Below are 16,349 nucleotides of genomic sequence, written 5' to 3'. Positions count from 1 at the left end.
GGCATCCTCCCTGCTCCAGGGTGGTGAATTCTCCACAATCCCAACTCAGTCTGGATCACTTCCATCAGGTCCTGCGGGCTCCTTTATCACCGCACATTTGGATATTAAGGGCCATCCTGCCGTTCCCCCCGTCCCCCGTCCCCAGCCCGATTCGTTCCAGGCAGAATTTCCTCTCCTGAAAGGACTCGCTGGTCTGGCAGCAGGTACCTAAATGTAATTAAATTCCACTGCTCTTTTCGCTGGAAAGGGAATGCTTTAGGGGAGTTCCCTGCCCGTGGGACGCCCCCATTCGTGGGATCCCGCAGCCGTGGGACCCCCGCCCGTGTCCGGGGCGGCCCCGGGCATCCGCGCTCCCTCCGCTCCGCCCGGCTCGGGATGTCACCGTTCCCATGGCAACGGAAAGGCTGCAAAAAAAAAGTAGGAGACGGGAAAAGGAGCTGAGGGAAGAACCAGAATGGGGGGGGGGGGGGAAGAGGCGAAGGGGGGGAGCAGGGGGAAGAGCAGCCGTGGGGGGTTCGGTCCCCAGAGGCCACCCCCTCCCCACAGGGACATCCCCGCCACGCTGGGGGAGGCTCAGGGTGCGTGAACCACGGAGGGGACCCGGCACAACCCCTGCGCCCACCCACAGGTCCGGCACCCTCCGACCGGCAGGATCTCCGCTGCTGGGGCAGGGGACGGTCACCCCCCGGCACTGCACGGCGGCAGCCACGTCCACTGCTCAGAAACCAAACCCGCGCCGTGAGCGGCGCTGGGCAGCTCAGCAGCTCAGCAGCTCCTGCCCAGACCTCCCGGGTCCCCTTTTGGCTGCGCCTCACTCGGGCTGAGCTGCCAAACCCTGCTGGTCCTGTTCCCCCCCTTCAGCCCAGTGTGGGGACCCTGGTGCAGGAACCTCATCGCAGGGACCCTGATGCGGGGATCCCAGAGCAGGGCCCGCTGCTCCACCTCACCCGGCACTGCCGAGGCTCTTTGCCACCTCCCCACTGTGGTCGCACAGCAGAGGAGGCAGCACCGAGGTGCTAATTCCTCCTCGATTAGCAGCCCATGGATTCCTTTATCAGCCCTGTGCTTTACTGTATCGTGTTGATCATTTTGATGGAGCATTTGTTTTAATTTCCCAAATGAGGAAGCAATCTTGTAAATATTGTGCAGTAATTAAAATGGCTATTTATTGTGCAGCATTCTGGCTGTTGCCAGCACAGAACATGATTAGCATTCCCCTTCCGCCGAGCCTTTGCTCCAGCCGTCCGGCAGCTCCAGACGGCTCCGGCGCCCTCACGCCTCTGGCTCCAGTGTGGGAAGGGCTGGTGACACGTGCCTGGAGCACCTCCCCACCCTCAGGTCCTGCTGCTCGGGGTCCTCGCTGCTAAAAACAACTGGAGGTTTGATATCGCCCAGAAGCTGAGGAACACGGCAAGGAGAGAAAGGAACTCTCGTTGTTGAAGCAAAACCCACTCCTTGGGGTCCTGCTGGTGCAGTGGCTGTGAGCAAATCTCTGTGTTGGGGACAATAGAAGGGCTGGAAGGGGGGTCTCCTGGGGCAGTGATTCCTTGGCCAGCTTTGAGCTTGGGTGAGGGGGTTCCTGCCTGCTCTCTGCCCCCTGACCTGATCCATCCCCACTGGCATGGGAGAGGGGTGCACATCCAGACAGAGGAGCCTGGAGGGATCCATGGCCCCAGGAGCAGGATCACAGGCTGCTCACACACCTCCACCACTATCCTCACACTCAGCCGTCCCTCAGGGTTACCTGTCTGAGCCCAGACTGCCACTCTCACCACATTTGCATGAGCACAAGTGAGTTCTCCAATGCTTTGCCTGCTGTGGTTTCTGTCTGTTATTTCCTCTTCACAAACATTCAAAGTGGCAAATGCTGAAAAAAATAACACTTGGAAATAAATGTCCGCCCAAATCCATTTTAAACCCCCTTTAAAATGTAAATCCTTCAGCAATGCCGGGCACAGAAACACTTCAGAGCTGGGGAAAGAGAGGCTGGATGTCAGCGGGGGTGCAGGGAGGGGGTGCAGCCCCCGCTGCCTCCAGCGGCTCTCTTCCCTCTCCAGCCGAGGGAAGCAGGGCTCCGGGGGGAAGCAGGGCTCCAAGGGGAAGGGGGGCTCCGGGGGTCCCGGCTCCCACACTGCCCCGGTCCCAGGGGCACATCTCTGTGCCAGCTCCTCCCCAGGGAGCCCAAGTGGGTGGCCTATGCCAATAAGAAGTGAAAGATCGAGAGAATGAGGAGTAGAAACAGGAGCAGGGTGGGAAGGAGGAAATAATCCCCTCTTCCCACATTTCCTTTCCTTTCCGTGCTCCAGAGCCTCTCCTGCTCTGCTGCAGGAAACAGGACTGGGACCACTGGGGGAGGGGGAGCTGGAGATGTCCCTCCCTGACCCCGTGCAACAGCCCAGGTCTCTGGCAGGAGCCCCGGAGCTTTGCATGTGGTGGGGAGGCTCGTTAGTGCTCTTTGCATACCTGCTGATGGGCAGGGGGGGCTGCTCCAGCTCGGGGGCCTTGCTCGGGGCAGGAGAGCAGATGCAGCAGTGGAGGCTGGCACAGTGCTCCAGGACTGTATGGTGGCACAGTGGCGAGGGACATGGCACGGTGGTGGGGGACATGGCATGGTGCCAAGGGCCTTGGCATGGCAGCAAGGGACATGGCAAAGCAGCGAGGGACATGGCACTGTGATGAGAGACATAGCATAACAGTGAGGGACACGTCACAGTGTCAAGGGACATGGTACATCATCAGGGGACATGGTACATCATCAGGGGACATGGCACAGCGGTGAGGGACGTGGCAGAGCCATGAGGGATGATGCCCAGTCTGGGGGCACAGTCCTCATCCAAGGCCAGGAGGGCAGGAGCCCATCCCCATCCCTGTGCCCGCTGATGGCGTGGCTGTAAAAGCTTCCCCAGAATATGTCCCGACTCCCACTCCTCCATCCCTCGCTCCCGGCTCCTACATGCAGCTGCCAGCTCACGCGCAGCGCTGGCTCCGCACGTCAGCGCCCACCTCCGCTGTCCCCGCGCCCCCGGCCCTGCCCACGCAGCCACCCAGCACCCCGGCCCGGCTGAGCACCCCCGGGAGCTCCCCGTGGCACTCGGGCAGCGCCGAGGGCTGGCACAGACACTGGGGGATGAGCTCGGGGTCTGCCCTCCGCAGCCACTGCGGATCCGCCCGACGGGCAAAATGGGCTCAAAGGATTCATTCACCTTTCCTTTTCAGGCTGTGATTTCTCCAGCTGCAGAAAACCTTTAGAACCGAGCAACGGGAGAATTCCCAGATGCTCTCATGGGGCATGTTCTAAAAGCATTCATCCATCCTACCCTGCCACATTTGGGCACCTCAGTGTGCTGCCTCTGCTCAGGGGTGCTGCTCTTTTAAGACCAGGCTTTGGGGGAATACACTGGCAGCCCCCCTAATCCTGTTGGGAGAAGGATTTGGAAGGGAAAACTCTGGGAGCTCCTCCTTTCCCAGACTGCAGGAGAGGGCAGGCAGGCAGCGGGCACAGGAAACAGCTGGGTGTTGTTCTGCCCGGATGAAAAGCCTTTTGTGCGGGAACACGGCCGGTGAGGCCCCAGCACCGAGACAGCCCCACCACGGGGACAGCCTCGCCCAGCTCCCGGCCCTGTGGTTCCTCCTCGTTGCCTGATTGTTGCTGACACACAGTTATCCCTCCTTCAGCCCCTGGCTCCCCACTGTCCCTCCTGCAGGCGAGACCAGGGGTGCTCGGGCATCCAGCAACAGAGCTGGATCCTCCCAGCCAAGGGACTTGTGTGCCGGTGTCTGGGCTCGCCAGGAGCAGCCCCTGGCACAGGCTGAGCTGTGCTGCCCTGGGCGTGGGCACAGAGTGATTCCTGCCCAGCTCTGTGCCAGGGCAGGGGCACCCAGTGCTGCCCCTCGTTCCCCCCAGCTCCCCAGCCGGGAATTCCCTGTTCCGGGGGGGCTGCAGTGCAGCAGATCTGGGGAAGGGGGGAGGCTCAGCCGTTCATTCCCGCATTCCCGGGCTGCACATCAGCACTTGCAGTGCCAGGAGCTGCCAGCGGCCGTGTGCCCACGGCCACCAGCCGGGGACCAGGGACCGGCTGCGGGTGGGGGCACAGGGCAGGACATGAACCCCCCTCACAGGGGGGTGGGAGCCAGCTTGGACTGGGACCAGAAACCAAAGTCAGGGCCACAAGCCGAGTCGGGCTCAGCCAGTGCCAGCCGTGCTGTGGGCGAGCAGCTCAGAGCAGTGGCTGTGCCACGGACCCGGGGCTTTGGCAGGAGCCTCTGCCATGGCCAAGAACCTGAGCGTTCCTGTGGCTGGGCTGGCACCGGGAGCCCGACCACAGGGCGAGCACGCCTTTACTGCCCTGTTCCCTGTCTGTCCAGGGTGTTTATCCAGAGTGAAAGAGCTGCAGTGTGAGCGCAGGAAGGGCGGGGGCAGAGACAGGGGCACACAAACATCCTTCTGTGCTCCTGGAGCACACCCTGATTTTTTTCCCTGTGTCCCCAAAGCGCTGGTGCCAGACGTGGCTGGCAGTGCCCAGCCGAGCACGTGCCCAACGTCTGCAGAGCCTTTGGCATTCCTCTGAAGTGCCCTGGGCTCTCCCAGCTTTCCATCGTGAGGGGGGAGAGTGTTGGTGTCCTCAACAGCCCCACACCTCGGTGACAACCACTCCACTAGTGACTCCACTAGTGCCCACAGCATCAGGGCCCCGTGCCTGCCCTGCTCCCGAGCAGCATCTCCATCCCAACAGGAGCCATTTCCATCCCAACAGGCACCCAGAACCTGGAAAACACCAGGCAACATCCCAGGAGATCCGTGTGCCGAAAAAACATGGTGCAGACCCGTGTCCAGGCCTGATGCAAATTTAATTGAATGGGAATGAGATGTATTTTATGCCCTTAAAGCACATTAAGTGCTCGGAAGTTAATTGGTATTTGATTAGCATATATTAAGCACTTTAATAATACTCAAAGAAAAACAACGTGGCGCTACAGATGCTTTACCAAAAGTCACCCTGACAAACGAAAGATGAATGTGCTGAACACAGCAGCAGCCAAACAGGGGGGCACTCGGGGCTATGTCCCCTCCTGCCTCCCCTGCCTGGGGACCACAGGCAGCAGCATCACTGCCCCAGGGGGACCTGCTGAGCCCCCCTCTCCTGCACCCACTGGGAGAGGTGCCTTGGAACAGGGGTGCAGCAGGGAGATGGGGTGAGGGACAGAGCTGGGGTGCAGGAGGGAGCTGGGGTGCAGGAGGGATGGGAGTGCAGGAGGGATTGGGGTGCAGGAGGGATTAGTTCAGGAGGGATGGGGGTGCAGGAGAGAGCTGGGGTGCAGGAGGGATCAGAGTGCAGGAGGAATGGGGGTGCAGGAGGGATGGAGGTGCAGGAGGGATTAGTTCAGGAGGGATGGGGGTGCAGGAGGCCCCCCCGTGCAGAGGCAGCCGCAGCCAAGCACGTTTCCTGCGGGGCCGAGGGGCCGAGCATCCTCTCGAAAGGGGAAGGGGGGAACCCGTCACAGCCCAGTGACCTCAGCCCCGCTCCCACAGATCTGCACCCTGAGCAGGGGCAGGTGAGGTCCCCGTGGTGACTCCCCACAGCACCAGCTCCCACCAGTAGCTGCTCCCCCCAGGCCCCTTTTAGGGAAGAAACAGTGATTCTGGTCCATGTTTGGTTTGGCATTTTTTGTGGTGTTGCCATGACAACCATCCCAGTGACATCTTCATGCTGTTTGTCTCCATCTGAGGGTTGCATCATTTTCCTTCCTGAGTGAGCAGCTGCTGGTTCCCGGGCTCACCTGGGGCCCAGGGTGCCCCCGGGCCCATGGACCTCCCCAGCCCCCAGAGCCGCCCAGGGCAGGGGTGCAGCAACCCTCCAGCTCCCAGCCAGCAATGCTCCAATCCAGGCATTCCCTCACTCCAGCATCTCTACAGCATTGTCCTCTGTGAGCACATCTTTGTGTCTGTGTCCCTGTGTGGGTCACCTCCCGGGCTGGGAAGTAGAAAACAAGCTGAAAATAGAGAGGTGACATTGGCAGGGCTGTGCCAACCCCACGGGGACAGGGGAGAGCTGGGAACTGCCCTGCCACAGCAGCTGCGAGGAGCTGCCTGTGGAGAGAGGGACAAGCATCTGCCTCACGCCAGGGTTTCCTCCAGACTGCTGGGGAGGGGAACAGCCCGAGCCCAGCACGCAGCTCCTGCCCTGGGGAAGGTGCCATTGCCCCACTCAGGGCAGCTGGGCCCTCTCCTACTCCTGCCTCCTCCTGCCCTCCAGCCCCATTCGTGGGCAGGGTGGGGGGCACAGCTCTGCCAGCACAACCCCTGCCCAGGGCCAGCCCAGGGCACCTCTGAGCCGTGCTGGGAGGGGCTGGGAAAGCAACAGGCATTTCCAGGGTGAAAAATTTGCAAAATTCAGAGGGTCTAAATCCAGGGAAGAGAGGGGGTCCTGGCTGGGGCGGGGAGTACTCACAGTGACACCCTTGTGCCCGTTCACCACCCTACAAGCCCCTGGGGGGGGAAGCCAGTGAAGCCCCCGGGGGAGGCTGGGGAGGCCGCAGGATGAGTCAGGGCAGCTGCTGGAGGGGACGGATGCCCGGCTGACGCAGAGCTGCTGTGCTGGCTCCTCTCCCCCTGCCCACACAGCTCCAGTGCTTCCCTTCTGCTGCTGCTCCTGCCTGTGGCAGCACCCCCTCTGCCAAACAGCCCCCCCCTCGGCCCCTACCCCACTCTGGACAGGGGAGGGATGACCCGCCCTGAGCTCTGGGGGGGTGTTTAACTCCCCCTACCCCTGTCCTTCTGATGCCCAGAGGGGCAGAGATGAGACTGTCCCCAAAGCTCCCTTCTTATGTCCCCCTCTGTGGGATAGTCCATGAGGCAGGCCAGGGGCAAGAGCTGCTTGGAACATCCTGGACAACTTGAATGGGGGGCAGCAGTGCCCACCCAGAGGGCACAGGGCTCTCTGGCACCGCAGATGCCCAGGGACACCCCTGGGGGACAGACACTGTGCATGGTGATGCCGAGGGAGGCTGGGGCACCACAGGCACCATGGCTGCTCAGAGGGGGCTCACACTGAGCTGGTCTCATGGCAGAGCCCTGGCAACCACGGCTTGGCTGGGGGCTCCCATCCTCCCTCCAGCATCCAGGGAACCATTGCTGGGCCACAGGTGCCTGGGAGATGCGGAGGGGAGGCAGGAAGGTGAGGAGGGAGCAGGAGCAGGAGGTTTCACACGGGCTGTGCTGAGCCCCACTCATGGCAGGTCAGGGCCCGGTGCTCGGCATCACCACAGGAGCAGGCGCGTGCTCCGGTCACCCATCAGGAGCCTTTGGGGAGGCAAAAGAGAGAGGAATCCAAGGTCAGCCTTTCTGCCATTGCAAGGGAGCAACAGGGACACGGCAATGGCAGCAGCCCAGCACCAGTCGGAGCTGGATTCACCACACAAGACATGGATGGAGCAAACACAGGGATTTGGACACAGGTTGGAACTCTGCTGTCATCTGGTCCTCATGAGAAGGAAAAGGGAAAGGACTTTCCAGCCCTTGGACACCTTTCTGGAAAAGTGTCTGCTTGCAGTGTTGGTGTAGGGAGCAGAGCAGCAGCACAGGGGACACAGGGGGTCAATCTGCATGGCCCTGCTCCCCCCATCCTGCCACAGGCACCACGTACCTCACCAGCACAGCGACCAGCAGGGCAGCGACCATGGGCCCTACCCAGTAAACCCAGTGGTAGTCCCAGTAGTTTGCCACCAGAGCTGGTCCGAAGGCTCGGGCAGGGTTCATGCAGGCTCCGGACACGCCGCCCCTGGAATGCAAACAGAGCAGCTGTGTCACTGGGGGGGACATGGGACCAGCACCATCCCCTGGCTCAGACCACCCTGGTCCCATCCCAGCACGGCTGCTTGGTCGTAGGGATGGTTTTCCTTGGCAGCCCAGACTCGTGTGGCTGCTCAGCTGCCACACAGGGACCAGCCCTGGGAGCGGCCACTCACCAGCACCAGCCTTCACTCATGGCACTGGTAAGTTACTGGGGAAAACCCAGAGTGAGGTAAAAGCACCAGTGCTTTTATTTTGGGACATCCCAGGAGCCAGGCTGTCAAACAGGGAAGGCTCCATGTCATGCACAGGTTGTGGAGCAGGGGATGGGGATGGAATCAATTACAGGCTAAAGAAAACTGCAAGGGATAAATATTTGCCAAGAGGTTTGTGCTGTGTATAAACATGGGCTCGGGGTCCCACTAGAGCAGGTGGGCACTGCCTTAGCCCAACACCCCCTTACCATTCCTAATTGCATGTGCTCATTATCCCATCACAGTGGCACCGGAGCTGGGCTGCTCTCCCGACACATGGAGGAAGCTGCAAGCTTGGCAGCACTTCCAGCAGCCATGGGGACATGAAGGACATAAACCCTCTCCTGTTTGCTCAGGGCTTCCTACAGCAAACATGGCCCAGGAGGACCTGGGGTTTATCACCCACCACTGGTGCCCGTGATGGCTGCGCCAGCTCCGGTGCCACGTGCCAGGATGAGCTGACAGACACCCCTGTGCCTGGCCAGGCTGCACACCATGGCTCTCCCAAAACTGCCAGGGCACCCAGTGGGCCCATTTGACTCCTTCCTGGTGTGCCCAGCTTATCTCAGTTTCCCTGGACAGCAGGGCCTGTGTTGTGCTGCATGAGGGCATGTCCCACCCCACCCCACCCCAGGCACGGGCACTCTCCTCCCTGGGGCACAGTGCAGCTGGCTGAGCAGGGGAGCCCTGACTGCGGGTGTTCAGAGCTGCCCCTGGGGCTCCGAGCACCAGCTCCATCCCCACAGCCAGTGGTCCCACCCTGACCCCCTGCCTGGTGACTCAGCTGCTGGAGTGGTGGCACTGGATGGCACCGTCTGCCCGGCAGGAACGGGCACAGGGCTCAGGAGCTCACCCTGCCAGGATGTCGGCCGTGACGGTGAAGCCGATGCAGAACGGTGCCAGGGGGGTCTTGGTCTTCCCGTTGACGGTGCCCATGCAGACCACCAGGACCAGGAAGGTGGTCAGGACGAGCTCTCCCACGAGGACAGCCGGGACCTGCTCGTCGGCCGTGATGCCCCCGAAGGCTCCCCCGCTGGCGTTCCCGTAGCGCTCGCTCGGTGCCACGACCTGTGCAGGGGGAGCCCATCAGGGAGCCTGTCAGTGCCCTCCACGCTCCATTTGTGGCTTTACCGGGCATATGTGCTCACTGTCAGGGCAGCGTGGGCGGGCGGGTGGGTTAAAGAGGAGCTAAACTCAGCACTTGCCTCCTGAAAGCCAGCCTGGCAAACATCAACTCATCGGCAAGGGCTCTTAATGTCTCCTGGGATAACGAGCCAGGCACGGCTCTCCCGGCGGGATGAGCCTCACCCAGTCACCCAGGGGGTTGTGGTGGCCAGACCACTCGGTGCAGGTGGGTGCTGGCTGCCAGGGTGGTGGGCATGGGCAGCACCAAACCTAAACTGACCTTGGGTGCAGTGCCAGAGGTACAAGTGCAGGGAAACGCTGTGTGAGAACACGGCAGGGGCTGCAGGGGGACCATGTGTGTCCTTCTGTGCCTAATTAGTGTAGCACAGCAAACCTCTGGAGAACAGCTGCAGCTATTCATTAGTTAATTAGCCCGGCCTTAGAGCCCGGGGCTGTGGCAGGCTGGGGTGGTCAGGCCAGCTCTGTCAGAGCAGGGAGAGTCCCTGTGTCCCAGCCCTGGGTGGAGAGGACCCCGGTGTCCATACCTTTACCAGGCCAGCTCCTATCACCCCTCCACAGAGCTGGGAGAGCCAGTAAGGGATGAGCATCATCATGTTCAGCCCCCCCACCAGCCACACGCCCAGGGACACGGCGGGGTTGAAGTGGCCTCCGCTGCAGAGGAGAGAGGAGCATCAGCAGGGGTTCACTCCCAGCACAAGGTTCCCGCCCCGGGGCTCACCACGGGCTGGAGCCACAAGTGCTTTTCCAGTCCTGTCGTGGGAAGGTGCCACATGCTCCAGAAGAGCAGAATCCAGCTGTTTCCTCTCTCTGCAGTCACTGCTTCAAAGCAGCAGCATCGTCAGGCTGGACACCCAACCCATCCTGCAGTGCTGGCAGGGGAAGTTTCAGGGACAGGGTTTGGGGACGGGTCTCTGGAGACCCCCAGGAGCTTCCAGGAGCTCTGGCAGAGCAGGTGTGAGGAGAAGGGGTCTCTTCCAGAGCTGCAGGAATGCCCTGGGGGGGCTGGTACCCAGCCTGGGAGGTCACACATCTGCAGGGAGGCAGGGACAGAGCAGGGCTGTCGGGCTGGGCACCACAGTACAAGACCTAAATCATTCATCTTGAAGACCACAAGCAAGACAGACTGAGACTCTCTAATTAAAGCAGATTATCATGAGACACGCTAACGAACAGGTTTCATAACCAATCAGCCCCGATAATTGCTGGTGAGGGATGAGTCAGAGTGTCTGGGAGCGATAATCACACCTCATTCCTCAGCTGGAATAAAGACCCATCACGAGAGCAAGGCATTGTGCTGTTCAGGGCAGCAAATGCTTCAGCTGGATGGGGCCTGGGCTGTGAACACCCCAAGGACAGGAGGGAGCCTGGGGGCTGCAAACAAACCCCAGCCAGAGCTCCCACCTGCTGGCATGGCTGGCAGCCTGGCTAGGGACCCCCATCCTGAGCCAGGCCCCTCTCCAGCCTCTCTGGACACAATCCTTCCCTGGGAGGGTGGGGAGGCCCTGGCACAGGTTGCCCAGAGAAGCTGTGGCTGCCCCTGGATCCCTGGAAGTGTCCCAGGCCAGGTTGGATGGGGCTTGGAGCAACCTGGGACAGTGGAAGGTGTCCCTGCCCTTGGCAGGGGGTGGGACTGGGTGGGCTTTAAGGTCCCTTCCAACCCAAACCATTCTGGGATTCTGTGTGAACCTGATTTAAGATTAAAACATCTCCCTGTGCAGGACCCTGAGATGGCTCCTCTTTGTTTCAGAGCTGATGGGGGACCCCCAGGACTCTTCTGCAGCCCCTCACCATAAAGCTCCCCTGTCCTGCTCCCCTGGTTCAACCAGGCCCAGGGCTTGGGGTGCAGTGGGGTCTGGCTTGGCTCTGCCAGCACAGGCACCACGGGATCACTGAGTCCCCACTGCACAAACCTCACCTGGGGCGTTTTCCCTGCTGATCAGGCACTGCTAAATGATCAGTCAGCTTGCTCTGGACGCCAGGGCTCGCCCATGACCCCAGCCAGGACACCCAGGACAGCCTGGAGCCATCCCATGCCTGGGCTGTGCAGAGCTGACACCAGGGAAGGGAATAAAACTCCTCAAGGACTGTTTCAGCTCCTTCCTTGAGGATAAATCTATATCTTAGCACCAGACAACACTTTTTTCAATGAGCAGGTTTGTCTAAATGTTGCTTTTGGGGAATTGAAGCCACTTGTAAATGGGATCTAAATCTTTCACCTGCAGATACCCAGTGGAGTAGCACACTTGGGTCAAAATGTTTTGCTCTGACATCCCTGTGAAAGGAATTGCCTCAGCTTTCCAGAGAATCAGAGAATCATAGAATGGTTTGGGTTGGAAAGGACCTTAAATATCTTCTTGTTCCAACCCCCAGAAGAGGATGTTTCTATTTCAGCTTCGACAGTTTTTATTAAAAGGGGCTAAGAATTAAAATGGTCAATCCGAAGCCAGGTGAACCCCCTCCAAACCCACAGCATTATGGGTGCCACCACCAGTGCCACCACCACCACCAGTGCCACCACCCCCACCCCCCAGGCAGCCACGCCACTGACCAGGGGCTCTGTGGCAGGGCAGGGGTGCTCAGGCACCGAGATTTGGGCAGGGAGGGTCCTAAGGGTGGTGTGTGGGAGCCCCCAGCATCCCCCCTGCCCACGTGTGGGGCTGTGTGGGCACTGCAGCGGGGTGCGTGTGCCACCCCAGCCGGGGGGACGTGCAGCCCCAGTGCCAGCCCCCCTTACCTGATGTTCCCCAGGACGGCGACGGCGGTGCCCAGGGCCAGCCCGTGTGCCAGGGCGGGCTGCAGCCGCCCCGCGCCCCCCGTGTCCTCCACCACGGCCAGGCAGCCGATGAAGATGAAGAGGGCAGTGCCCAGCAGCTCGGCCACGCACGGCTGCACGTGGTGCTCGTACCAGGGTGGCTGCCAGGCCTTGGCCTTGACCTCCATGTCCAGCAGCTCCCGCCCCGTGCGGGCTCCGCGCTCGGCACCGGCCATGGGGGCACGGCAGGGGCAGTCCGGGGATGCTGCGGGGCAGGGAGTCAGTCCGGGGATGCTGCGGGGCAGGGAGTCAGTCCGGGGATGCTGCGGGGCAGGGAGTCAGTCCAGGGATGCTGCAGGGCAGGGACTCGGTCCGGGGATGCTGCAGGGTAGAGCCTCCAGACACCACACTCGCAGGACTGAGGTGCCTGGTGCAGGGCCAAGGATCCTGCCTGTCCTGCCACGAGGCTCCCCCCGGACCTCTGTGAACAGGCAGCGCAGGAGAGGCTCTAAAATATGGATTGGATTTGCATTGCTAAGAAAAAAAAAAAAAGGAGAGGGGCAATAAAAACTGTTGGGCCGGCCCCCAGGGATATAAAAACTGTTATCATTGCCAAGCCTTGGTTCAAGGCTTGGGGGGATTTTTCCTTGGACTTTATTTTTTTCTTCAGTTTTAGGTTTTTATGCCAAATTCAGGATGTGATTCCTTTCATGCAGAACCCCGTGTGCAGCCCAGCTGGCCTCCTCACCTGCTCGTGCTGCCAAGAGGCAGCACCTGCCAGAAGGGCCATGGCATCGGGCACACGGATCCAGCAGCACCCTGGGAAATGGCTGGTGCAGCTATCCCAGAATCACAGACTGGCTTGGGTGGAAAGGGACCTTTAAGAAACAGTTCCAACCCCCTGCCATGGGCAGGGATACCTTCCACTAGCCCAGGTTGCTCCAAGCCCTGTCCAACCTGGCCTTGGACACTTTCAGGGATGGCGCAGCCACAGCTTCTCTGGGCAACCTGTACCAGGGCCTCACCACCCTCTGAGTAACAACTGTCAGTCAAAGTTTCCCTAAAGCTCAGTCCATGTCCTGCCCAGAACTCCCAAAGCTGGGGGTCTGTATCCCTCTTGTACTGCTCTCAAATAAAAGATGCTGGCAAGGGACCCAAGGGATCCACCAGCAGCTCTGAAAATTGACATTGATCATAACACTTACACCCTCCCTAAATCCTCCTTACCCCAGCAGGGATCACTCCCTGGAACACCAGATTCAGCCAGGGCAGAGGGAATAAGGGGACGACTGAGAGCTGGAACCACTGTCCCACAACCCACAGCTCCCAGCACAACCAGTTCCATTGGGAGGGATTCTAACTTGGGCAGAAAGAATCCAGATTTAAATTATTTTTGGGGTATTAATTATAAGATTAATATAACCCATATCCAGTGATGGGCACAGCTGATGCTGCCCGAGCGATGCCAGTGCAGGTCCCTGCAGTGCAGCTCACCTGGAGCAGCAGGAATGTGCCCACTATCCAGGCAGGGATCAGTCCAGCCCCCCAGGGTGTCCCTGCCCTGTGTCACTGCCTTGAGCAATCGCCTGCAACGTCCCATGTTTGTGGTGGGTGATTAAGGATTGCCGTTTATAGGGATTTTTTTCTCTCGTAAGCAGGGTAAAGAACGCCAGGGATGGTTTATGATGTTGTCACAAGGCACTGGGGATGGGAAGGAAATTTCCACTTGCCTGTCTCTGTTGCTGACCTCACCACAGACAAGGGGCAGGCCAGAGAAGCCCAGTCCAGGCCCCTCTAAATGAGCCTCCATCAAACCATTTCCCCTCCCAAGAACTTGGTTCCTACAGACAAAAGCTCTCAGCATCAGGTGATAGAAACCACTGGGATGTGGAAGTGAGGGCCAACTTGGGCTGGTCTTGGGCTCCTGTGAACCCTCTGCATGGACCTGTGGAACATGGCTGGGACTCTGTCCATACTCTGTCTGCCAACAGAGTGGTGGCTTTGGAGCACTGGGAGGTCACAGCCCAAAAGCAAGGATTAACCCTGTGTCCTTGGCTTTTAAACATTTACCATTCTTGAGGGAGTGGGATGTTTGCCTGAGCCCTCCAGAGGAAACGCTCCACGTTCATGCAACAAAGGAATTAATTATTACTGAGCACAGGCCTGCAACAGGACAGAACAAAGGAGCAGTCCTGAGGGAATGTTTTCCCTGGTGTTGGGAGCTCCAGCCAAGTGGTTCTGCACCCAGAGCCAGCCAGTGCTGCCTGGGCATCCCGTGTCTGCCATGTGGGACTGAGGTAAAATCCTTGGAGAAAGCAGCCTGGGAAATTTCAGTGCTGTGCAAAGCCCTGACTGATTTGTTTTGGAAGATTAGGGAGAGGGAAGGTTTTTTTGCAGGGCCATGGCTGATGTGCCATGGCCCTGGGACTAACCCAAGAGCCCAGGGAACACTGCTCCTCCCTAACTACTGCTGGGCATGAGGATGGTTCCAAGGGAAACCAGCACTCCCTGCACACAGTTCCAGTTAACCCAAAAAACAGGGACAAAACCAAACCAATAAAAGTAGGATGATATTTTCAACACCTGCCAGCTCTGACTCCTTGAACACATAAATTCTCAGGGAATCTCCTGATGGATAAGCGAGGTCAGGTGATCACCTGGCTCCTACCAAACCCTCCCAGCACAGCCAGCAAAGGGGCAGGACCAGCCATGGAGGAATCACCAAAAGTGCCACACCAGGAGGTGCCAGGGGAGTGTGCAAGGAGAAGGGTGGTGGGGGTGCTCTGTGAGGTCACAAGTCACTGCCAGCGAGATGAGGGTGGGCAGAGCAGGGGACTGGAAGGGCACAGCATCCCCCCAGCACTGCCCTGCCCTCCCACAGCCAAAGGCTCACAGCAGCAGATACCTGGCCTGGATTTACCAGGGGGTGGAACAGGATAATCTTTGAGGTCCCTTCCAACCCAAACCATTCTGGGATTCCACACCTCAACCCAGCCATCCTCCTGTGTCCTCCTGAGCAGAGGCTGCCCCAGCATCTGCCTTGTGTTTAGAGGTGCCACAAACATGTAAAGACAACAGCCCTGCTCTGAGCAGCCTTTGCCCCTCACAGAGATGAAATCCTTGGCACTAGGGTTTGCTTGATAAGCTACATGGAAACTCTGCCCGTGGGAAAAGGCGTGGGGATGAGAACAGATAAATCTGTTCATATTAACAGACACTTATTTTTGTCCTTGTTTGGGCTTGCACCGATTTGTTAAACAAGTGACAACAGCAACTGTGTCAATGAGAACAGGAAACAGTGGGACCAAACGAACCACAGCTTCCAAAAACCCTTTTTAGGAATCACAGAGAACATTTCCTACATCCATCTACCCCAGCAGAAAAGTCAGAATACCCCTATTTTACCCACCCCCTGTTTTCCATTGTTTTCCTTTGCTTCATCATGCAGATCTGCCACCTTTCCTTTGTTTTTCCATACAATCCAAAGTACCCAAACTGGGGTTTGTATGGAAAAGCAGACTTGGGGATTGGAACTGGGTGATCCTTAAGGTGCCTTCCCATGCAAACCATCCTGGGGTTCTAAATCCAAACCACTAAAAATCCGAAAAGCACATAAGCAGACTCTTAGGGACATGATCAAGTACCATTAACAGCTAATTACAGAATCCCAGAATTATTTGGGTTGGAAGGGACCTTAAAGCCCATCCAGTCCCACCCCTGCCATGGGCAGGGACACCTTCCACTAGCCCAGGTTGCTCCAAGCCCTGTCCAACCTGGCCTGGGACACTTCCAGGGATGGGGCAGCCACAGCTTCTCTGGGCAACCTGTGCCAGGGCCCCACCACCCTCACAGGGAACAATTTCTTCACAATATCCAACCTAAACCTCCTCTTCCAGCTTGAAACCATTCCCCCATGTCCTGTCACTTCATGCTCTCCTAATGCTCAAGTGCTCTCTGTGGATCAGTGCTGGCACATTTCAAAGGCCCCAGTTCTGCCTGGATTGCTATGAAAAAGTTATCAGGAAGAATTTTGGTGCTGCAGGACGTGCTGCTGCAAGGAAAGACCCCAGCAGAGCCAGCATCAGGGTCAGCTCTTTCAAAGAGCCATAAAGAAGCAGAAGCAATTCCTTTGACACTGCCTTATCTTTCCATGTTTATCTTGGAGACGGATAATCCCCACGATTACTCAACTGGGGCTGAAGGAGAACTGGCAGAATGATTTGCAGCTGGGAGCTGTGGCACAGGTGAGGTGACCTCTGCCCCTCCTGAGAGCCCACGTTGGGTAAGAGTTTCCCTTCAAATCGCTACCGTAACGCTCCAGTGTGATGGAAATTTCCAAGGATTCCTAAGACAGACTTACCCCCGTCTGCTGGAAAACAGGGACAGATTTGGGTCAGTTCTGCATGCA

The 16,349-nt window shown here is 58.9% G+C and overlaps 1 protein-coding gene and 1 long non-coding RNA gene across 2 annotated transcripts; both read right to left on the bottom strand.

Annotated features, from left to right (window-relative positions):
- Positions 1 to 1,211: 1,211 nt before the first annotated feature.
- Positions 1,212 to 2,580, bottom strand: LOC116795094. The gene is made up of 3 exons (XR_004359963.1): positions 2,464 to 2,580; positions 1,745 to 1,867; positions 1,212 to 1,398 (listed from the first exon to the last, which is right to left on the bottom strand). It is a non-coding gene; the product is annotated as an uncharacterized LOC116795094 (long non-coding RNA).
- A 387-nt stretch (positions 2,581 to 2,967) lies between these two features.
- AQP8 (aquaporin 8) lies at positions 2,968 to 12,177 on the bottom strand. Its single transcript, XM_032704362.1, has 7 exons — positions 11,924 to 12,177; positions 9,714 to 9,840; positions 8,897 to 9,111; positions 7,644 to 7,778; positions 7,262 to 7,300; positions 3,590 to 3,698; positions 2,968 to 3,156 (listed from the first exon to the last, which is right to left on the bottom strand). Exons 1-7 carry the CDS (start codon positions 12,175 to 12,177, stop codon positions 2,968 to 2,970), a joined length of 1,068 nt encoding a protein of 355 aa, XP_032560253.1.
- Positions 12,178 to 16,349: the final 4,172 nt, after the last annotated feature.

Source organism: Chiroxiphia lanceolata, chromosome 16, assembly GCF_009829145.1.
Source record: "Chiroxiphia lanceolata isolate bChiLan1 chromosome 16, bChiLan1.pri, whole genome shotgun sequence".
Taxonomy (NCBI): domain Eukaryota; kingdom Metazoa; phylum Chordata; class Aves; order Passeriformes; family Pipridae; genus Chiroxiphia; species Chiroxiphia lanceolata.
Note: the sequence above shows the minus strand (reverse complement) of the source record. Positions and strands in the feature narration are given on the sequence as shown.